Source organism: Homalodisca vitripennis, chromosome X (genome assembly GCF_021130785.1).
Source record: "Homalodisca vitripennis isolate AUS2020 chromosome X, UT_GWSS_2.1, whole genome shotgun sequence".
Taxonomy (NCBI): Eukaryota; Metazoa; Arthropoda; class Insecta; order Hemiptera; family Cicadellidae; genus Homalodisca; species Homalodisca vitripennis.
The window spans coordinates 112,137,733-112,165,022 of NC_060215.1; the positions used below are offsets into that span (position 1 = coordinate 112,137,733).

General features: G+C 35.8%; 2 protein-coding genes across 2 annotated transcripts; one reads left to right on the forward strand and one right to left on the reverse strand.

Moving 5' to 3' along the window:
* Positions 1 to 686: 686 nt before the first annotated feature.
* On the reverse strand, positions 687 to 17,686 carry LOC124368574 (adhesive plaque matrix protein-like). The gene is made up of 3 exons (XM_046825816.1): positions 17,535 to 17,686; positions 2,090 to 2,213; positions 687 to 1,926 (listed from the first exon to the last, which is right to left on the reverse strand). The coding sequence occupies exon 3, from the start codon at positions 1,665 to 1,667 to the stop codon at positions 807 to 809; it is 861 nt and encodes a 286-aa protein (XP_046681772.1). The 5' UTR covers positions 1,668 to 1,926; positions 2,090 to 2,213; positions 17,535 to 17,686; the 3' UTR covers positions 687 to 806.
* Positions 17,687 to 23,523: 5,837 nt separating this feature from the next.
* On the forward strand, positions 23,524 to 26,959 carry LOC124368575. Its single transcript, XM_046825817.1, has one exon. The coding sequence runs from the start codon at positions 24,098 to 24,100 to the stop codon at positions 25,193 to 25,195; it is 1,098 nt and encodes a 365-aa protein (XP_046681773.1). The 5' UTR covers positions 23,524 to 24,097; the 3' UTR covers positions 25,196 to 26,959.
* The last annotated feature ends 331 nt before the right edge of the window (positions 26,960 to 27,290 follow it).

Genomic DNA, 27,290 nt, shown 5'->3' on the forward strand with positions numbered 1-27,290 from the left:
AAATTTCAAATCGTTCCTAAATTTATCAAATAGAAGCTGACAAATAACATATAATAATATTAAATTATGAAATAAGTAAGTAACACTTAAAAGTTAAGTAGAAATACTACAACTTGCTTCACTCAAAAGTGCTTCTCATAGGATATAAGAAATTTTCAATTTTTATAAGAACAAAATTTAAATTCCTACATGAAATAGTATAAATAAAATTACTTTGCAAGAGTAATATCAATTTATTCATTTATAATACAACTAAAGCACAATACACAATTTAACAGTATTAAAATTGTTATTCACAAACAGTAATACATTTAAAGAATAGTGAAAAAGCTAACAAATAACATGTATTACTAATAAATTATTAAATATTTAAGTGGTGCTTAAAAGTTACGTAGAAATACTATCGTAATTTGTTTCACGCAAAAGTGCTTCTTATAAGAGATAAGAAGCTTCAAGTGTTTTATACTTATAAAGACAAAATTTAAATTACTAGATGAAATTAAAAAAGCCAAATTACTTTGCAACAGTAATATCAGTTATTCACTCATAAAACAGTAAAAATACAATACACAATTAAGGAGCATTAAAATTATTCACAAACACTACTAAATTTTTTTAAAATAATGAAAACCCAGACAAATAACTCAAATAATTATATTAAAGCATGAAATATGTAAATAGTGCTTAAAGTTGCATAGAAATATTAAAATTAGTTCCGAGCAAAAAAAGGAGATAAGAAGCTTTAAATTTTTATAGTGTCCGAAACCCTACTATTCTTTCAAACCTTCCACTGTCATTAACAAACTTTATACAACAACTATGGGCGTGTGGGTATTGGAGCAGATATTGGGGAGGATATTGGGGCATATGTTGGGGAGGATATTGAGGCAGATGTTGGGGAGGATATTGGGGCAGATGTTGGGGAGGATATTGGGGCAGATGTTGGGGTGGGTATTGGAGCAGATATTGGGGAGGATATTGGGGCATATGTGGGGAGGATATTGAGGCAGATGTTGGGGAGGATATTGGGGCAGATGTTGGGGTGGGTATTGGAGCAGATATTGGGGAGGATATTGGGGCATATGTTGGGGAGGATATTGAGGCAGATGTTGGGGAGGATATTGGGGCAGATGTTGGGGTGGGTATTGGAGCAGATATTGGGGAGGATATTGGGGCATATGTTGGGGAGGATATTGAGGCAGATGTTGGGGAGGATATTGGGGCAGATGTTGGGGTGGGTATTGGAGCAGATATTGGGGAGGATATTGGGGCAGATGTTGGGGAGGATATTGAGGCAGATGTTGGGGAGGATATTGGGGCAGATGTTGGGGTGGGTATTGGAGCAGATATTGGGGAGGATATTGGGGCATATGTTGGGGAGGATATTGAGGCAGATGTTGGGGAGGATATTGGGGCAGATGTTGGGGAGGATATTGGGGCAGATGTTGGGGTGGGTATTGGAGCAGATATTGGGGAGGATATTGGGGCATATGTTGGGGAGGATATTGAGGCAGATGTTGGGGAGGATATTGGGGCAGATGTTGGGGTGGGTATTGGAGCAGATATTGGGGAGGATATTGGGGCATATGTTGGGGAGGATATTGAGGCAGATGTTGGGGAGGATATTGGTGCATATGTTGGGGAGGATATTGGGGGGGGTCTTTCATGTATGTATGGGGGGGGGCTTGGAGAGGGATTTGGTGTTGGTTAGGGTCAGGAACATGGTGTTCAGGAGAGGGAACAGGGCCATGGGGTTCGGGTTCGGAAGCAACCTTATGTGGTGGTAAGGGTGACCGAGAAGGGGCCGTCCTCTTCCCCTTGCTCGGCCTCTCTGTGTACCACGTCTGGTGTGGACATTTGCGCCACTGCCACCAGTACAATTACTCAAGATTTGCACTACCTTCCCTGCGTCATATCTTTGCATACCTGTAACAAAAAACCAATAATACTGATTTATATTATTAATTCCAGTTATATAAACAGAAAAGAACAATGCTTGAAGCGATAGAGACCCTATATTAGCCTATATAAGTACACTGAAATAGACATCCTACTTTATTTATTGTTTTCATTTAAATAATGCACTTACACAAAAGGGCTGCAGCAAGAGGCGACTCGCACCACCTGACCTGCCTCATGACTGCTCTCAGGCTGCTGGCCATCAGTGGTCCCTCCTGTGTCAACATACATGACTCCAGGATTGATGAAGATACCTGTAAAACAAAAAAGTTGTTATTTTAATCCAGAAGGTTTAATCTGGATAATTTAAATTGACTATACTGACATTTGCTATTAATAAATAATTTTAAATTCGATAATAGGTGAGTTCAATTCTAATACGTGACTCAAGCTTCAAAGCGAATCACTAGTATAAGCGGCTTACCACTCATTGTTTGCCGATCGTTAAAGAGTAGTTCTCCAGAAGCTTCTAGATGGATCTAGAACTGGTCACATTAGATGATGTAGTGTAGACATTATAATGATGGGTAATGATTGCCCCAACCAGTACACGAGACCGTTCTCTCTCTCTCTCTCTCTCTCTCTCTCTCTCTCTCTCTCTCTCTCTCTCTCTTTCTCTAGCTATCTTATAGTTTGATACTTTGAATAATTTATGTGTGATAGCAGTAGAAATTCTCTAGCTCTTTCTCTAGCTATCTTATAGTTTGATACTTAGAATCATTTCTGTGTGATAGCAGTAGAGAACTTTAATTGTGAATGTGTTAAAGAACGTTTGATTTGTAAACTATATCAGTGAATTAACAATAAATCCAAGTTTAACCAGTTGTGCCGCGTTGTCTCTGTGAGTTCCTACTCCTTAGGTGCCAAGACCCTACCTGGTTATCTTACCACTCGGGTAATCAGCGTGGTCCCGCAACAATTAATGGTGTCAGGTGCGTGGTGGGTTGTGCACCAAGAGACTACCTGGACAACCTCAACAGCGACAGCTAAGGGAGAAGAAAGAAGAAGACGAGAAGTGAGGAAACCGCTGACAACAACAGTGGCAGCAACGACAAGATTACAGCAGTGAAGAAAGAAGACTGAAATAGTGATCGTGTTAGTGCAGTGAACAACAGAAATGAATCTCCGAGTGTTATTTGGGGTAAGTGACAACTTTGGTTATGTGGAACCAGAATTAAGAGCTTAGTTGAGTATAGAACTTTATTAATGAAAGTTGAAGAAATTCGAGAACGTAACATTTAATCAAATAAGACTCATTAGAATACAACATATGTATTTTTAAAAAGAAATATAAAAGGAAAAGTTAACATGGATTTCGATACAGCAGTTAAACTTATACCTATATATGGAGATAGTAGAAATAATGATTTAAATTCTTATATTGATGCAGGGTCTTTTGTAATTGAAAACTGTGAAAGCAAGGAAACACAAAAATATCTGAAAATTGCTAAGATTAGACTAAGAGGAGATGTAGGCGCAGCAGTCAGACGTAATGAATTAGATACATTGACAGAATTAAAAGATAAACAACAGAGTGATTCATATATAGAGGATCAGCTCATATATATTAAGCAGGGATATAAGGAAACCATAAGAGAATTTGCTGATAGAGTAGAAAAACTAGGACACAAACTAATCATTGCCTTAGCTAGAAGCGGATTTGATTCTAAAGCTGACGAATTTTCAACAGAACGTCGCATGCATAAGAGTTTTACCAAAGGTGTAAATACAAAAATACGTACAAAAGTATTCTACTTAATAAAAAACCGTATCTTTTAATGACGCAGTAAAAGACGCTCTTGGACTTGAACTCGAAATAAGTGAAGACAGGGACTTAGAAAGAAAAAGACGACCACAAATGAACATAGGAGGTGACAAGAGATGTTTTAATTGCAACAAATTTGGACACACATCTATACATTGTAGAAGTAAACCACTGAACCAAGTTAAAGCAGTAACAGGACACAACACATGTTTTAATTGCGGTAAACCAGAACACTTTGCCCGTGAATGTAGATCCTCAAGTCAGCAGTCAAACTCAAGATACACGCATAAAATACCTCAAAATTCGTATCAGCTGGACTTGAACTCGAAATAAGTGAAGACAGGGACTTAGAAAGAAAAAGACGACCACAAATGAACGTAGGAGGTGACAAGAGATGTTTTAATTGCAACAAATTTGGACACACATCTATACATTGTAGAAGTAAACCACTGAACCAAGTTAAAGCAGTAACAGGACACAACACATGTTTTAATTGCGGTAAACCAGAACACTTTGCCCGTGAATGTAGATCCTCAAGTCAGCAGTCAAACTCAAGATACACGCATAAAATACCTCAAAATTCGTATCAGCTGAGACAGAGCCAAAAGTCATATACACCGGTTAAACATAATGAGCCGCAGGGAAACGAGCCCTCCCTTTCAATGAATTCCGGCCTCGGAAGGAACTCGTAAATGCACAAGTCGAGAGAACACAAGGTGACCGAAAAGGCGTCCTCCAGTTAGAAGTACAGGAAGTGAGACAGGATTTTGAAAAATGTTAATAGATAGTGGTTCAGATGTAACAATTTTAAAATTAGACAATCTCCATGACAATGTTTGGATCAGAGACGGACTAATATTAAACGGTATAGGAAGCACCATTACAACTATAGGACAGGCAGACTGTCGTGTTAAATTAGGAAACAAAGAAATTATACATCCAGTACACATTGTGCCCAGAAGCTTTCATCTAGACGAAGACGGATTAATTGGTTGTGATGTTCTGAAAAGATTAGAAGCCCGAATCGATTATAGTAGGATGCTAGTAGAATTTGGAGAGCACGTGATTGGAATGTGTAGTGTTAAATCTGGCGAAACACAATTTTTGATCAACACATCACACATGTCTGAAGAATCTAATTCTATTTTAAAACTGTATTCAGAATTCAAAGACATATTTCGCCACCCCGATCAGTATCTAACATGTACAGAGACTATTAAACACGAAATTCCGACAGATCCAAATCAGCCACCTATAAATCGTAGACCTTACCGATTGCCCGAAGCTCAGAAACTAATTATTCAGGATCACATTGACGAGATGCTTAATAATGATATTATTAGAGAAAGTGCTAGTCCGTGGAATTCACCTATTGTGTAAGTGCCAAAGAAAAGTACAGATGGAACACCAAAATACTGGTTATGTTGTGACCTCAGAAGACTTAATGAAGTCACTAAAGGTGACGCAAATCCACTACCCAATATTACAGAAATTCTTGACCAGTTGGGAGGTATGACTTACTTTTCAACGCTGGATTTAGCAGCTGGGTACCACCAGATTGAAATCAAAGAAGATGATAAGGAGAAAACAGCATTCAGTATTCCACAAGGTCATTTCGAATACAATCACATGCCATTCGGATTGAAGGGTGCACCAGCATGTTTTACACGTCTAATGAACGAAGTGCTGAGAGGTCTTATAGGAAAAGCTTGTTTTGTACATATGGATGACATTGTATGTTACGGAAGAATTTAGAAAACCAGACTGAAAATTTAAGATTAGTATTCCAAAGACTCAGAGAACACAAGTTACTTTTACAACCAGAAAAATGTTCATTTTTAAAGAAAAGTACTACTTTCCTTGGTTATGTCATTACAAACGATGGAGTAATGCCAGTTCCATCTAAAATAGAGGTAGTTAGATAATTTCCAACACCGACTAATACTAAAGAACTAAAAGGCTTTCTTGGTCTTGCAGGATACTATAGACGTTTTATTCAAAATTTTGCCAACATAGCCAAACCTTAAACAGTTTATTTAAGGAAGGAATTGAATTCAATTGGAACGAAAATCATGAAAATGCTTTTCAACAAATAAAAGAAAAACTAATTAGTGAACCTATTCTTCAGTATCCAAATTTTGAGAAAGAATTGTTAATCATAACTGATGTCTCACAAGATGATGTAGGAGCTGTTTATCTCAAGGAACTCTAGGCATAGACGACAGACCAGTCTCGTACGCTAGTCGCACGTTAAACAAGGCTGAGCAGAACTACAGCAACACTGTAAAAGAATTATTAGCCGTCGTATGGGCAACAAAACAATTTGGACCATATGTTTGGGGAAGACATTTTAAATTAATAACTGATCATAGGCCGTTAAGATGGTTAATGAGCCTGAAAGATCCAGGAAGTCGCCTAACTAGATGGACAATAAAGCTAAGCGAATATGATTTCGAAGTAATACACAGACCAGCATTTGTACTGTAGTTCTGCTCAGCCTTGTTTAACTTGCGACTAGCGTACGAGACTGGTCTGTCGCCCTTGCCTAAAGTTCATTGAGACAAAACAGCTCTTAAAGCATCTTGTGAGGTATCAGTTATGATTAAAAATTCTTTCTCAAAATGTAGATACTGCAGAATAGGTTGTCTGATTTGTTTCTTGTTTTGTTGTTTGAAAAGCATTTTCGTGATTTTCGTTCTAGTTGAATTCAATTCCTTCCTTAAATAAGTTCTTTAGCGGTTTGGCTATGTTGGCAAAATTTTGAATAAAACTTTTATAGTATCCTGCAAGACAATGAAAGCTTTTTAGTTCTTTAGTATTAGTCAACATTAGGCAACATCTCTCTGAAGGGCTATATTGTCTGCCTGTTCCAAGCTGTTAGAACTGGCGGCGCTGCTGTTTCTGGAGACTCGACGGTATTCTTTATGGCAGGGATGGGGTCGTTAGGGGTCCGTCGGCGTAGGGAAATGTGCCGACTTGTGTAAAGCGGCGCTGCAGGACGTATGGGATATAGGAATTAGGTTGGCGTATAGGGGTGTTTAGGCTAGAGTTAGGATTATGGGGAAACAAGCGGAAGGCGGTAGGGTAAAGGAAAGTTTCACCGGTGGTGTAGGGTCGGGTCAAGTGACTGAGGGGCCGGACTGAACGTGGGAAAATAAGACCGGGCTTGTTGTAATGTCGGAAAGCGAAGGACAAAGGAATTGTAAGAGGAAGTGTGTACAGGACGACGACGACTACCTGAAGGCGACGCCCAAAGCGGATTAGTAGGACAAGAGGAGAGGAACGGTTTAATAGTAAGCGGAAACATGGATAACCGCTAGGGTGCGGGCAAAGGTCAGGGTAAAAGAGGTACGTGGAACTAGGACACGACGCAGGGGTAATTAAGACGACGCTGGTTGTTTACGGAAAGGAGGGGGTAAAGGAGATGTATTAGATGAAGCGGAAATAAGGATTTATTGGCGGAAAGAAAACGAAGGGTGTAGAGCTAGAAGTAGGGCCATGGGAGGAGACGCTAAGATAAGATAGGCTAGGAACAACGGGACGTCGGTAATAGCGAAAGACGGAAAATAAAATGGTCAAGGGCAATAAGGGAATCCGAATCCTGCAAACAGGGTTTCTAATAGAAAGGACGATGATTAAGGACGGGGACGAATTGTGATCGTTACAAGCTTTTAATAATACACTTTACTGTGGGGTTCATCGGCCTCCTTGCCACTTGTATCAGGACTCTGTGTCTCATCGCTCTGGAGAACAGTACATGAGTAGTAGTAGCCTTCATTAATTGTCAGAAGGTAATTTGACCTTCAAAAGCCTTGTTTCCAACTTTAGTTGATTATTAATTAAAATTGTGTCTCGCGCTCCTCAGCAACCTTGGTATATATCCAGCGCGGACCACAGTTTGGATTTATTAACATCTGACCAGTTTATGGTATTATGATTTAGTTCAGAAAGCATATGCAATACTACTAATTCCATTTCCTCACTCAGATGTTTAGTGCCATTAAGAATATTGATTCTAAATCAGTTGGAGAACTCTGTATCTTAACAATAGTGACGCCAATTACAATATAAAATAGCTATTGTATACAGAATAAATTATAATTTAATACAGTGATGATCAATAACAAGGATATAATAAAGTATAAGGTTACATCCATCAATGTTAATGCATTATAAGTTTATGTTAAGTACATAAATGTAACAAAAGCAAAAAGAGCAAAGAGCCGAACAATTAATTGGATACAATTTAACTGCAGAGCTGCTGCGTGGTTGCGTTATAATATTTGAAGGCGCAAACGAATAGCAGTGACCAGGCGCTTTGACTCAGGTTAGTCATTCATGTGACATCAGCCTTGCTTTGTTAGTGCTGTGGCCAGCCACCTGCGCGAGCAGAGGTGCGCAGAGGACCTTGTGTGGCACCCTGTGTGGAAGTTGGTGGTGTCATCCCAACGAAAGTAAAAAGCAATAAAGTTTATATGATAAAGGTCATAGATATAATGTATTTTTTATATCACTATAGAATAATACACGTTTAACAACTCACGCCAACCAAACACTGACCAAACACTTCACGAAACAAATGACAAATGTTGCAACTGAAACGTCAAAGATCGCGAGTATGGGACGGAGAATCTTCCACGACAGCGTCAGGCTCTTTTGCGGGAATCCCCGAATCATACATAGAGCTGAGCTAGAAGTGCTAGTGGAGGAATCCCCAAAAAGAAATTTTTTGTGGTAGCGATTTATTTTTGTTTTTGTTTGTACATTGTTCTTAAAGTTGAGAGACCGGGTGGGTGTCACCCCAAAAAAAGGTGACACCCCGTGCGGCACGCCCCTGCCGTCCCCCCTTCGCTACGCCACTGCTTCAGCTTGATCGTTCTCCTGAACAATGTTGTTTGTTACGTTGGTTTCAAATACAGCTACTTACAGTCTGTCATCGTCGAAGCAATAATGCAACAACACGCTACAAGAGTCCAAGGAATAGTCACACAACACAGAACGTTGCTCGAACAGCTCGTAGCCTACAAGTAAATAAATGAGGAACATCAATTCTTGCTTTAATCAGCTAGAGCCAGAACCCTCCACAAGTACAATAGAACCTTGAGAATTAATTTAAGTTAAATTTTATTTATTATTTATTTTAAGGAGAGATGAAGCTTTAATTTCTTTTTATTTGAATTTAGTGTTTATTTGAAGAGCCGATTTTATTTTGTTTATTGAGAAGAGAGCATTTTATTTTAGTTTGATTTGAACGTTGGTACTCATGCCAAAGGTATTTTGAATAAGAAAATTTGTTCCAAATTTGATTTTGTAATATAGAATGAAAATTTGACAGCTCAGAGTTTTGTAATATTTTACCAAGAGGCATTAATTTTTTAATTGACTTTGAAATCTGAGTTTGATTTTAAAACACTCCAATAATATTTCATAGGCGTAGATATAGTTTGTGTTCACTGGTTAAGTATTGCTCAGGCATAACTAATAAACAATCTATGCCCACTTGGATAGTTGATTACAATTTAATTCTTGAATTTGATTCAAGGTTTTTTTACGGATAACCAAAATCTTTATATTGACTAAGTAACTCTGCTAGTTATTGTTTTGGGTAGATGATTTTAAGTAACAATTGAGATTGTATTGGACTTGTGAAGTATTTTGGAGAAAATTAGAATGTGTTGTAGTGGGCTGATTTCTCTTGTTAACTACACTTTCATGGAAAGTCCGTTATCACTGTGACTTATTTTATTGAGTTATATCAGTGTTAGAGATCTTTGATAACAGGACTTGAACGATTTCTAAATTATTTTTAAATATTTTAGTGAGAAAAACTTTAAACATTTAAATTATTCGAATCGAAGAATATCTTTGTTGTTGATAAAGGAAAAATATAGTAGTAAACTATGGCTCTATGAGTAGATGTCACTAACGATGATAATAAGGTGAACAGACTTCGAAAGGTGTTGAGGTATGTAGTTAAACTCAATATTACGGCTACAACTTATATACAATACCTCCTAGGCAGGATCAATGGTACAGATGAATCTAAACCATGTGCAGCTATGTATGAGGTTATGTTAGCTATAGTGGATAAGGCAATCTTAGATTTAAAACAATCTAGAAATTTTGAGTTGTCAAACAAAGGTAGCTCATTGGCTCAAGAGGTATTCAAACCTAACGAACCTTTTTAAGTTATCTGAAAAGATAGCAAAAAGGGTTGAAAAAGTCTCTTAAGATTTTAAACTCTTGATGATGCAGTCGGTGAGTTGAGTATTGACGAACAATTATCTAAAGAGATCGAACGCCGATTGTCTGAATGGAGTTGAAATCTCACAATGAAGTGAAATCTAGCAATGTTGTAAATCCTCAGAACACGTTTGCGATGTTAAAGAGGTTTTCATGCCTGAAAACCGTACGTTAACCTATAACAAGCTGCTTGAGAGGTACTTAAAATGTTTACTATAACTGATGGGTTGAAAGTCAATGAATTGTTACAAGTTTTGAAAATTGTTAATAAAGTAGGAAGTGTAACTAGATGTACTGATGTTGAAATTTTGGAAATATTTGTGTCTTATTGTTAAGATTCTTTGTTGGTAAAGATTTTAGAATTAGAAAACTATGGCCAACCTGTTAACGTAGTCCATGAAACCTTATTGGCTACTTTCATCCCCTTTCATTCACATAGAGAAAAATTAAAATTTGAAAAAGTATACCGTCCACAACGATTTAATGAAAGTCTAAACAACTATGTATTTGATATTAAGGAGTGGGTCAATCTCCCCCTGTTTACCAAAACAGGTTTGAATTCTGAAACTCGTAATAAAATGGTGTTCGTGGGTAATCCGTCTACTTGTAGGGAGTTGAATGAAATTTGCATTAAGAGTCTAAATATGGATTATGACGCTTTTTCAAGAAAAGTTCAGCAAGGTTTCTTCAACAAAGCATCAAGGCCTAATGTAAATAATGTGGCATTAGACAGTACGAGAGACATAGTTTGAAATGTAGGAAAATAGGACATTATGCTAAGGACTGTAACACGTGGCAACGTAATGAGGTCATGGACAAGTATAGAGCTAAACCTAATTTACACTCCCCTCCCCACCGTTTTGTCAACAATCCAAAAGAGTGGAGGTACAGAAAACATAAATTTATTTTCTGACTTATCCCATAAAATAATTGGAAATGTGTTAGTAAAAATAATTTACAATTAAACCCTCAGCAGAAGTCTGCCTGTTTAAATCACTTGTGGCAAAAGCAACAGGCTAAACCCATAGTACATTGCCAAGTGTCCTGGTAAATTTAAGAAATAAGGTCAATGTAAACTTTCTCTCAAGTTTAATTAGAGAGAAACTGTTTATATGAATTAATGATAGTTTAGAAGTTATCAGACACTAGTGTATAACGTGTTATCACTGGCAATTAAAAACTGTATGTTTTGGTGAAAATTAAAATTGATAATCTGTCTTAAAAATTAATATGATTTTAATTAGAAACTTGTAGCAAAATGGAATACTGAGAGCTAATTTTATTAAGAACACTGCTTTACTGATTCACATAAAGAATAATAGATGTAAATTTTAATTTACTTTTAACAGATCTGTTGATTTAATTCAAAACACTAGTACCATTGAATATAAATCATTGTTTTAAAATATAATGTTCTGAGTTTACACAACAGGTTCTAAAAACTATTGAAGAATTCTTAGAGGTGAACCTTCAATAAGTGACCTTTTGGGCAAAACTTTGGGTTTTGATTACAAGATCAATCTTAAGAGTTATGATATTGTCATGTTACGGCCCTATTCACTTAACACTATCAAAAAGGTAAGGATGAAAGATATCATAAATGAACCGGTTGATCAGAATGTGATGAAAACGAGTTTAAGTGAGTATTCCAGTCCTGTATTTTTAGTTAGTAAGTAAACCAGTAAGGAAGGACTCATAATTAATTATAAACAGTTGAACTCTAAAATTGAGGCCGTGAATTACCTAACATTTCAATGGACATGGGTATTTTAGTGTAATGTAATATTAGGCCTATCATCAAATTAAACTTGCCACTTAAATTCGATATTTAAGTTTCTGTATCATTCGGTAGGTACAAGTTTGACAGACTACCACTTGGATTGCTTGTGGGTAGTGGAGTGTTGACAGCCTATGTGGACTCTGTGCTGGGACACTTAAAATTTAAGTGTGTTTAGACATATTTAGATGATATCATTGTGTACTCGAAAAATTTAGAAGGACATTATGAAAATTTAAGACAGGTGTTAAACTGTCTATCTAAAGAGTCATAATTTAACAGCAAATGTAGAGAAGGTGAAATTTTGATTTAAGAAAATTAATTTTCTTGATAGTTGAAACCAGCTGAAAATTCATCCAGATCAAACTGTCAACATTCAGCAAAGTAGGCGGTCTAAAAATAAGAAGTGCATAGCCAGCTTTATTAGCATTTCATCATATTTATTGAAATTTATAATGAATTTTGCTGACATTACAGCCCCTCTAAAAGCTACAAGAAAAATGTGATTTTTTAGGTAGATGGAAGAATACGAGAAGGTGGAATCTTGAAAAAATGTATTACGAATCCATCTGTTCTAGTGATACCTGATTTCAACAAAGAATTCACACAATGCGACGCGACCGATATGGCGTTGGATGCATGTTTACTTCAGGAGGATACTGATAGTAATTTAAAAACCGTTTCTTATAATTCAAGACAATTCACGGAGAATAAAGAGAATGAAGCTGAGTACTTATCATAAAGAAGCTTTGACTGTTGTGTGTTTCATAAATAAATTCCGAGAGTTTCTAACAGGAGATTCAACTTGATCACTGATAACCCAAAGGGGACAGTTAAGAGATAAGGAAGGTAATAGTAGGTTTTGGTTAGATAAGAATATTTTTTTTATAATAGCCCGAGGTCAACAACAACTGAAATTGTATTGCAATAACCCAAGTTTGTATCTGTTTTTAATTACTTCCACAGTGCAGCCAGTGGAGGACATTTTAGGATCAACAAACCCGTAAAAAGGATTTCGAGTGTATTTTACCACCCTGAACTAAATGAGTTTATAAAACTTAAAATAAAATAATGTACTGTTTGTTTGAGGTCAAAGCCAAGTAACTGGCGAGACAGAGGAGAGCTCCACTCCAACATCTCTACAAGGCCCTCTACACAGACGTGTATGAACCTCTACGTACATCTTCGAGTCAAAATGAGTACATCCTAATCATGGTGGGACTATGATTTATGTCGGATACAAAAGGCGATATACTCTAGTGTAAACGATAGTACGGAATATAGTACGTACTCGTTAATGTCAATTTCACACCCAACAGCGAACTAGACCTCAATATAATATGCGAGAACTTTTCGAGAATATCATTAAAGAGAAAAATTGTGAGATATATTTTGAGGCCTTAGATCAGGTATATAAACATTTCTTGAAAATATAAAGCTAAGACCTTATTATAAAATTTAAGATGAACGAGCAGGGTATTTTTTAGAATTCCTGGACATAGAAACAAAATGGATAGGAGGTATGACGGTCCTTATGGGATTGTAATTATCATGTCGGAAAACAGTTATATTATACCAAAGCTTGGATGTTATAAAACGATACAAGATTTAAGACCCGCTTAACTATAGTTGTAAAAGGAACAATGGACAAGGAATTTCTCCAAAGGCCTAAGTGGTATCTTGAGCTTTTATTTCAGGAAAGATAATAAATAATATTAATGGGATGGGATGTTAAATAAACAAGACATGTAGAGGATTGAATAAGGGCCTCGGGACAATGTTATATAATTGTATACTTTAATAACTGTTGTATAATTTAATATAGTCAAACTCAGATATAACTTTGGATGTTCGTTGTATAGACATGTTAAATGTTTCACTAGTCCATCTGAATGAAAGATTAAATATCTGTAATCAATATTTGTACATTCCATTAATAATGTTCCTGCCGTGTAAGATGTTACGTAATCTGTGGAAAGTATGAAATCCATTATCTTCCATTTGTATAGTTACTAAGCGGAATTTAAATTTAACTATGGAGGATATTGAAGTAAAATTAATTATTACAATTCAAATTAGTTTAAAGATAAATATTTTTTTTAATACATAGATTGTAAAATGAGGGCCATATGTTACAGTTCGAGGGGTGGCGGGGTAGCATTATGCGCTGCGTCCCGAAAACATTTCCTGTGACTCATGGGTAAAACCCTCCTTTCAGGAATCGTATTGGAACAAATAACTCATCACACTCACTACCATCAGTCTGTTTTGTGACAGTGCCGATTGTGGTGGAATTAAATAATAAGAGAAAACCAAAAAAATAGGACTTATCCTTGTTTTTCAGTTGTTATAGTGTTGTTTAATGTGTTTTTGAAAAAAAGAAACGGATTTGTCAATACTAATCTGCAAATAAAAATCGTGAGTTTAAAGTCGTTAAAGAGATTGTTGCGCCTTCATCTCAGCGGCTAGCACGTAAACGCAACCCGCCACACAGATAATGTTTATTTGTTAAAAGGGTAGTATTGAGGCCCTAAGAGCACAGCTACATTCCTCCAACTGTACACTGGTAAGGTTTGTGTTCTGTGTATGATGGTGCTTGCTGAGCGTCGGGGAATTTCCCACACGACGAACTGCCCACTCAACTGACAATGAAACTGAAATGAACGTTAGAAGTTCGGGCCTGTTCAGACACGAGCTGAGGTACTATCACGACATGTGTCATCGCGGAATCTAAACTTCTACTAGTAGACTTAATAAACATTTCACATGAATCCCAATAAAAAGTCATCCCCAACCGAACTTACAAAGATAAATACGGTGTTAAAAACATACATTTTGACTTCGGCATTATTTTCTACATTATGTTTTTACCGAATACAAAATTGAGTAGGATAACTTTCATTCTCTATAAAGAATTCATTATGTTTCTATGTAACTTTCCTTGTGGTATACTCATAGATTTGTTCGAAACTACTTAACTGTTTTTTACTAATTTTTCTGTCCCAGAGTGTTTTTTACCTAAATTTTTTAGGATAGACCCTATCTGATCAAGAAACAACATTATAAGTTTAAGTTTAAACAGCAGTAAGTAATTTAGAACCAGGATTTGCGGATATGCGGTTTTCAACCAATACCTGGAAATTGTCAGGCCATTTCAGGAAATACATCTTTTTTTGTTTTCTTCGGAATGACACCATCATTTGAGTAAAATAAAACATCTGCCTTAGAGCAACGGTGTCGGATCGAGAGCAAAGATGATCATTAACAATTAACTCAAAGTTCCTGTAGCAGTTTTCCAAGTCATATAATGGTTTCAGAAAATTCCCCTTTAGGAGTCATTTTAAACATTACATGGAGCAACGGAACGGAATATGATTCCGAGTTGTGGTTTTCTTCCAATGACCATAACATACTGTTGTTTATCGTAACGACACGATTGGTGACCGTATTGGAAGAAATTACAAAACTCCGACCTGGAGCAACTAGATAGGTTGAATGCAGTGATTGGAATTCACTTCTGCATCGGGGTTCCAGAAAGTGCTTTAAACATGACATAGAGCAATGAGACAGAATAAAATTCCAAGCTGTAGTTTTCATCTAATTACCATAACTTCCTGCCCTTCGGCGGTGGTTTAGAAGTCACATTTAAGCCGTTGGTCCCCAGGTTAAGCGTTAGAGAGGGTTTCTTATCCCTAATTTCTCCAAGTAAAATAATACATTCTTTACTTTACTTAAATTACCTAACAGAGGCTAGGGAACATGTTGTAAAGAGTAACAGAATGGATAAATGAAATTGAATATGCTGCCGAGATTTATTTTCATATCTACAAGTATTATTATCAATTACTAACTCAGGGATGCAAAAACATATTTCACTTGGGGTGGTTTTGGGTGTCAGTTGGCGTGTTATATTAGTTCGTACAGTATGAATTTAGTTTCATAAACAACGATTGAATAGAATAATGCTGGAACTTACGTTTCTTAATATTTTCGAATTGCACCTCAGTTGGGGTTTATGTGGATTATATTTCATGGAGCAGAGAGTGTGGAATGCATGGAATGTGACTTCTCTAATTCACACACATGCACTGTGAAACTTTTCTTCCTCAGAGTTTTATATGCCAATACACTAACGAGTTTATTTGAGATAACAAGAGCATCAGATCAGAATAAGTTAAAGTTCATTATCTTAACTAAATGAATGTGCTACTAATAATTAGCATATTCTCCTACAAATGTACAAAATGCACTAAATGTTATCACAACATGTTAGGGTCTAGTTATAGAATATCCACATCTATATTCCTGATTATAGGAAAGGGTTGTAACAATAGCTAAAACCTACTGTATTATAATAAAAATATAACTACTTCAAAAACCTCTAATAATATTAAGAATTATGAAGTATATAATAATTTTAGTTATAGAAGACAAAAGTTACTCAAACCCGACACCACACATCCTTTTAAGGTAGTGCCAAATTTTTAAAAGTCTACGATGTAATTATGTGACGCAAAAGAAATTAGATTTAATCTGAAGACTGAGCGCTGTATGTAAAACAAATTAAAAATAATGTAACTTCCTAAAGAAGTTCTTACGAATGAAATTCTGCCATTGAATTACTTTGATGGCTAGGTAAATTAAATATCTTTATTCATGATTTATACTTTCATAAAGGTAACAACTTCTTACATATACAGTATAACTCATAGGACCAAATTGAGTGCAAAATTGTACGTTCATTGTATACCGGATTACGCAGCGTACCTATTGATATTCAACTATCGAACTCGTTATTGCTATTATGAAAAGTACAAAACTGCTTTGGTATTTCATTTTGTTAGTTATGAATCATTCCACATTATATTTAGAATCGCTGCAATGAGGGTGAAATATGTTTGTAGTGTATGTCTTTTGAATTAACTGTATAATACATGTTCCTTAAATGTATTACAATAGAATTATAAAACACAAGATTAAAACTGACTGACAAGTTTAAAATCACACATTTGACCTAACAGTATTTATTACTTTGTACTTGAACTAAATAGGCCCACAACTTCTTCGTATTACTGTTCAAGATTATAACTTTATTCTGATTTTGTTTGACTTGTACGTTATTTCTTTACTTTTACTTTGATTGATAAACACAATTGAAGTAGCAACGTTTAGATTTTAAAAAGATATAAAAACAGATACACAGGCTGAGTTTTACAATTTATCAATAATAACGAAAGTAATTTAAGTCTGAGTGTATTATTTATCTTATTACCGCTATGAGACAAATTGGTAACTACGTTGATCTAAATTTATGATTCAAAATGAACAATTAAAACATTAATAATTTGATTTTGTCACATTTAGCTAGAAATTTGTATTCAGCAACTACTACGTTACTCTCTTCCAAATTCAATAAGCACAATATTGCACCAATAAATCAAATAAAACTATACAATAGGTTTTAGCGCAAAGCGCCACTGTATAATGCTTGAAGCTCGTTATGAACAAATAAGGATTTTCCTAAATTTAAAGTATTTTACACTTTAAAGTAAAATAAACCATAGCATACATTTTAAAATAAAATGAATTCATATTTCACTTAACATGAACTTTATACAATTGCCAAAATGCCGTTACATGTTTAATTTTCATGTAGGAATAGCTGTGCCGCTCGATCCAAGTTTAAATGAATTTTGGTGTTTAAAACGGTGTCGTTCAAACAAGAAGTTAAATATCCTTTTAACTAAAATACGAAACATACGGTACTTAAAAAGGTACAGTCTGCCTTACCTCTTCAAAAATATAGAAAAATCACAGAAATCCTCCCACGGAGCTGAAGGAGGTCGGTCACCTGTCTTGAACTCTGCAGTCCTCCCTTGATATAGATCCTTCTAGATTTATCATCCGTATGGGACGCGTGTGAACAGCCGATGTACCTAGTTTTACGTGGTTCGAATACCCAGCACCAGAGTCGCGACCATTGCTTCACCCACCAATAATCATCCCTCCACGCCAACCCGCAAAATGCACAACCATATAAGAAAAGCTAGAGATGTTCGGGGTTTGTCGGTGATAGTCGGAACTGCTCGGCTCTGTCTACCTGCTCTCTTGCTTCGATCCTTTGTCCGTGTCAGGCCTCTGAAACAATATTCCGAGTCACTCGTGAATAGCTCACTCAGGTGGTTTATTTATCCAAATATTCACCTACTCGCGCGACCGTGTGAGTCGGACTCCCCCTCACCCGGTGGGGTAACACTCCAAAGTGGATTTACACATAGCCTGCCATGTCCCTGCCGTGCCGTTTTAGTCAAAATAGTTATTTTGGATTTGCCATTTAGTTTACATAAGACGGTAGATGCGATCGCTCGCGAAGGCGATCCGCGGCAGGTGGCCGGTTGGTGGCAGCATATATTAATATTAATAATCAAGAACTTAACACGTAATAATAATATGATAAATACGAGGGTAGCCTGAACAGTAGTGCACACATGCTTGTAGACGAAAAGAAACAGCGAGATCGGGTAAAAAGTAAAGAAAAGTTCAACTCATGTTTGCTAAAGGATCTATAATCAAGGATCCGCCAAACAATGAAGGAACTCGAAATCTCAACGTTCGATTCGTGACATCACTCCCAGCGCTAGGTGGACGGACCTTGAACTTCAGCTGTCGTCATACAGTCGCCTACTTCATTGCAACACATAACAACTACCACGTTATCTATCTGTTCAAGGTCGGGACGGACACACTCCGTTACCTTGGTGAAAGACGAATTTTGCGTTGGCGCGCCACTAACCAATATAACTTTGTTTAGTTGATCAGGCTAAACTTACGTCCAGTAGACCAAGAAACGAGCGTTTCACTCCACCCCGCCCCCCTCAAACACAACAATAGGTCATATACTGATGTCTGAGACATGAAAGCATAGATAAAAGTCTTCTTTTATGACGATATTAAACTCTGCTGAACCCTTGAAGGATTTATGATGTATCCCTTGCTCCATGGGGGGTCGGTGGTGAGGTAGTCCCTTCAAGCGCATTACAAGGGTTCAAACATGTTCTTGAAATTTCTTCCACAAACTTTCCAATTCAATACAAGGCTTGTGTCGGAGAAAGTTTTCTCATCTGTTGCTGTCATCTCGAAATCTGAAACTGAAGCTGAACATAATTCACACACTTAATTTAAACACTACTGATAATACAATGACTGTCAAGGTTTGCTTATTAACATATTTATAACACTATCACAGATTTATAAACTCGCAAGAACTTTAAAATCATTTGACAAAACCAAAATCGTTATAAGCCTATAAGTTTGTTTGTAATACTGTGAACTTAACCCTCGATGGGCCGTGAATAACCGAAATATTACTTACTATCCCTTCAAATCATCCATTGTCAATAACAAAGTTTACGTGAAGAACTATTACCAAGTTATCAATTAAACCGACGTTTGTTTTTTCAGAGCAAGTTCTTGTTGCACAAATGGAATTATAAGATTTTCCAAACAATCTTCAACCACCATAGATATAAAATTTGATTTTATGCTATTCAGATTAAAAGAATGTTTTAGAGCTATTTACAGGCGTAGTGAAAAATATAGTAATAACGGTACTAAATATTTCTTAGAATGAACTTTGTTGGATTTCAATTAATCAAGTCCAGAAATTTCTCAAGTTTTACAGATTTTACTGTTATCTTTGGAACGAACTATTTGTTCTAACACTCTTCAACGGGCTTTAAAATAATTTCGTTTCATTGAAACGATGTACCGATTCAACGTTCTGCTGTAAGGAGCCAATATCTCGTTAGAAACATTGATTAACGGCATATTGAAATACCATTACTAATAGCATCGAAACGCTATTCCGGGTTTTAATATTCATCACCACAAAAATTATGTCTTATATACCCAAGCGTTCTTCAAAGTAAAACGCCGGATTACAAGGGAATTTAGGTCAAATTATCAATTAACTTATCCATATACTTATAATTAAATACAAATTTACAAGAAATAAGAACGTTTTAACATTTATATAGGTTTATGGAGTAACAAATCTTTCATTTTCTTTCAGATGGGCCGCAAGTGATTGTATCCATGGAGTGCAAAATAAGAAACAGCCTTCCTTCTCGACTCGTAGCCAGAAGCTGAAGCAATAGTATATATATAGCGTGGCCTTTGTATTAAGAGTAAATTATGTACAATCGGAAAAGATTAAATAAGACAACTATGCGATAATCGCTGATGCGGTAAAACTTTTAGATTATATACGAAACGTAGAGCATTTTTCTAAAGCATCGTAAGAGTATTTTACAGATTCACAATATCACCAAAAATAGGTACGGCGTAATGAGCTAATTTAAAATCACAGATTCGACTACCTCCAATAATCTACCAGCTTCAGGTAAGACTGTTTAAAAAATGTACATAGATTTTAACCTGGTAACAACACCTCGACCGATGACTCCCACTTGAGATGAAAAATTATTTTAAAATCAAAACTGACTCCTAATATTTTTAAACACTGAGACATACTTAAGAGGTTGCCAGCGAAGTAAGGCTGAGTTATCATTATTTATGGTTTTTACTTCCCTTCTAAGCCGAATTGCTAACTTTCAAAACAAGGCATTCGCCGGGATTGAGTTGAAGGCCATTATATTCCGCCCACATTTTAACAGCCTCAAAACCAGTGTAGACATGTCTAATTGTTGATGGATTGGTGGAAATTAGCAGGTGGATAAGATAACTTAAGATGCGAGTCATCAGCATATGTATGAAGAGAATAATACTCCCAATCCGCACTCTAAAATCAGTGGTATGTATGATAAGTAGAATTGGTCCCAACCAACTACCTTGAGGGACGCCGCTTGTTGTATTGCAGCATTAAGCTTATTACAATGTTGTATTGAGCATGGCAGTATGCAATTCTTGAGGAAAGGCACTTTGGTATGCTCCTATTTTTTTACTTTCGTCAGATGCTTAATATAATTATGTGCTTATCCAGGGGGCTTTTTTCCTGGTAACCCGTTTCCTGACCATTGGATCACAAACAACAAATGGTCAGTATGCATTCCTTAATTAGCTGAGTAATATTCATTGAGTGAGGAAGGTTCTTAAGACATTCACAATCGGCCTTGCTGTTATCTAAAAGATATATTTTAAGATCTACCAAAAGGACAATGCTATCAACTTCTGGAGATTTGTCAAAGAATAATAAACATATCGACTAATTCAGGCAAGAATATGGGACCGCCTGGAATCCTCAACTACGATACTCCAATCAACTGCTTATATTAGTAAGGTGAATCCTGGTCAGATTTATACCATTTTTTACATTAAGGGCTAATCCGCCATTACTGTCTCCCTGCTGAGTTATTATATAATTTCTCCATAGATTGTAGCAAGCCACCTAGATGCTGTCTGAAGAACAGAAGGGTTTTCAAAGATTTTGTAATACCCAACAGATCAAATATGAAGTCTCCTCAAACCATGTGTTCAGTGAACTTATGTTGACAGCGCTATCCTACAGATTATACCCATTTGCTTGTCCTGAGGGGACAGAGGAGGAGTATTATTAGGTAAATGACAAGCAGCAGAATAACTAGGAGGGGTGCCATCACTCTCTACTCGCCTGAATTGTGCTATATCACAACACCTTACGAATAGATTTTAAAATTAAATTTCCAAGACAAGCATGTCCTCCCTATCGCTCACCTCTGCCCAGATGCCACTCAGCTGTATGACTCACCTCAATCAAATCAACCCCAAAATTATTGCACATAAGTAACACTTGGTCATTTATAGATTAAAAAGCACCTACAACCTCTATACTATAAGTATACGAACAAGAATACTATTCATCGTTATTCTAGAATGAGGAAATTTGTGCTTGGTCAATCTCAACAGTTCTACCATACTGTGAAGCCCAGCAAGCTTGCTATAGCCAACTTTGTACCTTGAGGCCCATTATAACCCTGAACAAGTGATTAATACCAACCAGAATATCAATTACAACGGACTGTTACGTTCAGAGGAATGTTTCTTAAGATTTTCTTTCAAATGAGCGATTTTGGCACCGGGAGCACCTTTGGCCGGAATATTTCAAAAGTGAACCCCTTCAATATTCCCTCTCTAGATGCATCAGCTGGTAGACTTTTTCCTATTTCCCCCATAGTACACTGCATGTCTCAAGCAAAGTCCCCAATGTCAGAAGCTTTAGAACGAATAACGTATTACTTTAAAGTGTAAATTCGATCAACATGGCTGTTATTAACAAAGTGCTTATTCCTATAAGAGTTTCCTCTTAGGGTACGAGCTTTTTGCTCACATAGGTTCTGGGCTTAATTGTACGAGAGCTCATTAGGGGTTTTTCAACTCACCAGATCCGTTTCTTATAGTACTTTCACATTGAGATATTTTTAAAGCATTATAGCTATGCTTAATAAATTCTTTATAACAAACATGTTCTTGCGCTGTCAATTTCAATGTTTTTCCAGATCTTTACTTAACCCTGGCTCAGTTGGTTTATGTAGAATGTAGATCATAACCATATTACTAAGACTATTGCTATTTGAACTCACAGAGTCACAATCCAAGTCAATCAATAGCCAATCAGCTTTGTCAGTACACGTAGACACATCATCCATTTACTTAGGTGCAGTTTGGTTATTGCATTGCTTTACAAGAGGACTGCATGGGCCCTCCTGAAAAGCTAATACCAGTCAGAAGAAGACATATCATATGACAACGCCAAATTGGTGGTTTCCCAGTTGTAGAATATGCCATAAACTCACCTACATTATAAAATGTCTGAATTGCTACACAGAGTTTTTACCGCTTTAAGTGGGGCATTTTTTATAGAATCTGGCAGCATGTTAATGTGAAGTGATCACCTCCTTGTGAGGACAAGTGCTTAAAAAATAGCTACTGTTCTATGTCTCCCAGTTCGGTAGGTTCTATGTCTAAAATTGGTTGGTTTGATTAGTTTTGAGGGCAGTTTTTGTTAATGCCATCATTTAAACAATCGCTAAATGTTTGAAAATCCTCCTCAATATTGATCAAAAAATTCTGGCAAATCTCACTTTTCTGGAATTGGTAATTTTGGCCTCCCTTTGACTCTGATTTCCACTTATAACCTCTTGGATGTAGTGGTCAGGTATTGCTGTGTTAACCACAGACATGCGATACTTGGAATGTTGGAGATGCCATTGTCAATTATCGTTTGCTTTGTGTCCGTCACTCGTGTTGGAGACTTGACAAGCAACTGAAGGTTAAACGGCCTTAAGAGATCATTCAAAAGTTTTACTGGTGTGTGTTCATGGGTTGTGGTTCATAGTATTGATGTTAAGGTCACCCATCAAGACATTTTTTATGTTTATTTTGTTTGTCAGGTGTGTCAGTAAAGTTTCAAGATTTGAGAAAAAGAAGTCTGCAGTTACACTGGGAGACCTGTAAAAGCCAATGATGGCCAATTTTGAGTTTGATTTTGATCCCGACTGCTTAGAAATTTTTCTTGGTTTTTTACTGACAGAAAATGGTGAAAAGGTGAAATTTTGTATGAGAAAGATTGTCACACCTCCTTCTTTGGAAGATTTCGGCAGAAAGCAGAAGCCAGTCTGTATTTTTAAGTTTATACAGACGGATGTTAGTGCTGTTAAACCCGTTTTTGGTAACAACAAGAACATCCGTTTTGAATTCATCACAAGAACAGTTGAAGTTCGTCAAGTTTGTCTGTAGCTGATTGCACGTTTTGATGAAGAAATCTCGTTTGTTTAAAATTATATAATTTTGAAGCTGGGTAGCTGGTTTCCTAAAAAAAAAGTGAATCGTCTACCTTTGTTTTTAGACCATCAGTGAATCAAGTAGAGAGGATATCAAGCTAGAAGTCCGTCAAGGAAAACCGTTGTTGACTGCCGTAGGTCTCTGGTGCATGGACTCAGTGCCGGCAGGCTGTCCCGCCACCACCACTGACGTCACTAACGGTGGCTGAACGGTGGCTGACTTGGTGCAAGCCCGCACTATACACCAGGCCGGAATCACCCCCTTCACTTAGCGCGCCACGTCATCGCAGTGGCCGGCCGCATCAGCTGAGAGAAGCCGCACGGCGCACTGGCTGAGTAGCTCAAGGCAACACCAACCATTCATCCCTGCGCTTGCACGTGATTAACTGACTGTGGTTATTTATTGCTAGTTTGGATGATATGTGTAGTGTCGCAACTGTTGTATTATTTCGCTTGTTAAACCACATACACCTAGTGCTTATTAAGTTGACAGTGTGTAAGTATGAAGATAAAAATGTATAAATATCTAAATTGATCGTATCGTTAGATTTTATTACACAACTGTGAATATTAAATATGCCCACTTCCTGCTGTGTACCTGGCTGTGACAGCAATTACAAAGATGACGGTAGGATTGCAGTTTTTAAATTCCCTAATGATGTTAAGTTTAGGCAACAACGGCTTCGTTCCATTCATAGAAAAGACGTTGTATCAAGTAAGAGCTCGGTAGTATGCATCAAACACTTTGATGAATGTTATCTTGTAAGAGAAAACTCAGTAACTAGGCCGGACGGAAGTGTATTGACAGTAAAAAGAGACCGAGTAAAACTTACGCCGAATGCTGTGCCAACTATTTTTAAAAATCAGCCTTCGTATTTGTCAGTAAACTTGCCTCAGCTAAGAAACCCCCCGGAAACAAGAGAAAATGAAATGTTGAGACGTCAAGAGGGGAAAAAAGAAAAATTAGCAGCTTTAGATATTATTATTAGTATTAAGGAAATAGTAAATAAATATGACAAGAGTTGTGATTTATTAAAAAACGATGTATTTTTATATCAATCTAAGGATAGTGTACAATTTTTCAATGTGTCTAAAAAAAGCAAGGGTAACTTGAAAGTATCTAAGTGTATCAGTATTAGTGAATGTCTTTCTTGCACTTTTTATTGTAATAATATTGTGATAAATACTTATCCTAAGGTTGCAGGAATTTTAGGTGGTTTAAATATTTTAAACTCTTGGGAAAAACTTACGCTTTTGTTGAATTGTGTATTTGAAGAAAATGTTGATTTTGTTACAGAAAATATCACAACAGAAGAACACATTAAAATAATAAATAACTCAATTGACATTTTAATTACAGAACATGCTGACAACACAAAAGCCACAACGAGACTGATGTTTTTTAAGGAACAGATTAATCTGACTTTTAAGGAAAAAGTTAGCTATTGTATAAATACTCTTCTGTGGTTTGCTACTGTATTGTTTGCTTATCCTGCTGCTTATAATTACATACGAGCAGCAAAGATATTCACTATGCCACGCCCAAAATATCTTAGTAAGTACACGCTTAAGTTAGGGCTGAACAACACTGGATTAGAATCTGGCACATTAATTACTTATGTAAGAAAGCAAGCCTTCTTAATGATAGTGAAAAAGTATGCAGTCTTTTACTAGATGAAATTTATGTAAAACCACAAGTTAAATACTGTGCAGGTAAAATAGAGGGGTTGGTTCTAAACGACAATAAGCTTGAACTTGCGAGTACTATACAAGTTTTTATGATAACTTCTATTTTGTCAAAATATAAAGAAATCGAAAGGTCTGTTTCCTGTCAAAAGCTTGACTACATATACTTTGTTCATCCTAACTAATCAAGTTATAAAATTACTCACTGACTTAGGTTTTAGAATAACATGTTTAATATCCGATAACGATAAAGTAAACAGAAATATGTTTGTGCGATTTTGTAATGGCCAGTTGATGTCTAAATTTTCTAACCCATACTGTGAGTCATAAAATATATATACTCTTTTTGATCCAGTCCATTTATTTAAATGTATAAGGAACAATTGGCTGAATCAATGTGATAGCAAACAGTCATTTACGTTTCCAAATTTCGACAATTATAATATTAAACAAACTGCATGTGTATCTGACTTGAAAATGTTACACAAGAAAGAACAATATGAAAATGTAAAATTAGCACCTGCTTTGTCTCTGAAAGTTCTCTATCCCACTTCGATAGAAAGGCAAAATGTTTTACTTTATTGTAAATTATTTGACGAAAAAAACATTGCAGCTCTAAAAAATACCGATATAAACTCTAGTAGGTACTGCTTATTTCATGGACATCATTTTAAAATGGTGGAAAGTTGTGAATGTAAAACAAGCTTATAAATGGGTAAGATTTAATGATGAATATTACAAGCCAATTAACTCAATGACAGACAAAACCAGTTTATATTTAGAAAAATTTTGTTCATGGTTAGTTAAGTGGAATGAGATAGAGATTCAAGGAGAAAAAGTAGGTAGTATGAATGGTAAATTATCTAAAGAAACTCAAGAAGCATTGTTACTTACGACAAAAACTCTGTTAGAAATAATCGAATTCTTAACTAAGAACCTAAAATTGTCCTACATCTTACTAGGAAAATTTCAAACAGATAGTTTGGAAGCACGTTTTGGCCAATTTAGGCAAATGAGTGGGGCCTGCTATAAAATTTCTGTAAATCAGGTAATACAATCTGAAAAAAGTTGAAAATATTAAGTCTCATTAAATTATACTCTGCAAAACATTCTGAAATATTTATATCAGATATATACTCTCAGAACGATGATTTAGAGAAATGTGAAAAAGAAATCGTTAATCCAGTTTTTGACTAGTTTCAAGTAGATCTGAATGAAGTTAAAGTTACAGAGTGATATGTTAAGTTTAGTATATATTGGTGGTTATGTAAGCCATATTATTTTAAATAATATATCATATAAATCGTGCAAGGAATTGTTAACCCTTGGTTGTGACTCAAATTGTTCTATCGGTCCTTTACGGAAGGATAATGTTTACTATAACTTAATTGATAGGGGTACCTTGAAATACCCCTCTGATTTCATTATGCAGGTTATTGTTATATCTTTTAAAGTTTTTAAAGGATAGATATGAAAGTAAATTTCTTCTGAGAAATAATCAGAGAGCAGTATTAAAACAGACTATCTTAGAATCTTTGGCCTTAAATGAGAATGAAAAGTGTAACAGTTGTAATGTAGAAAAAAGTCGACTTACAGTACAATTAATTTTTTCATTTTGTAATATTCTTTTGAATAATTATTCCAGATCAGCAACTGATTCAATGAAAAGAAAACAGCCTGAAAAGATTTGTAGTGAAAATACAAAATCTAAAAAAAAGAGAAAAGTTTCTAAGTTAAGTTCGAACTAAAATGTATAAAACACTAAACAAAATTGAATTTGTAAAATTTTATTCTAACAAGTAATAAGTATTGTTTATGTTTATTTGGTATTTATAATTCTTTGTAATATCTGATGATACCTACATACACTGTTTTACTAATATGTCATTTTTACCTTTGCAACTAATATTGTGACTACCTACTCAAAATAATCATACTTTTATACATTAAAATAAGTTTTTGAACTCACTTTTAATCTTCATTTATACCCCAACTTCCAAATTTTAATATTGATACAAATTAATAAGTCTTTTGATAGTTTAAGCCATCAAGTAGCTTTATAAACAGCATGAAGTGAAATGTT

Excerpts from the sequence above, each read along its gene's own strand:
- LOC124368575 (XM_046825817.1), top strand. The coding sequence starts at position 24,098 with ATGCCCACTTCCTGCTGTGTACCTGGCTGTGACAGCAATTACAAAGAT.
- LOC124368574 (XM_046825816.1), bottom strand. The coding sequence starts at position 1,667 with ATGAAAGACCCCCCCCAATATCCTCCCCAACATATGCACCAATATCCT.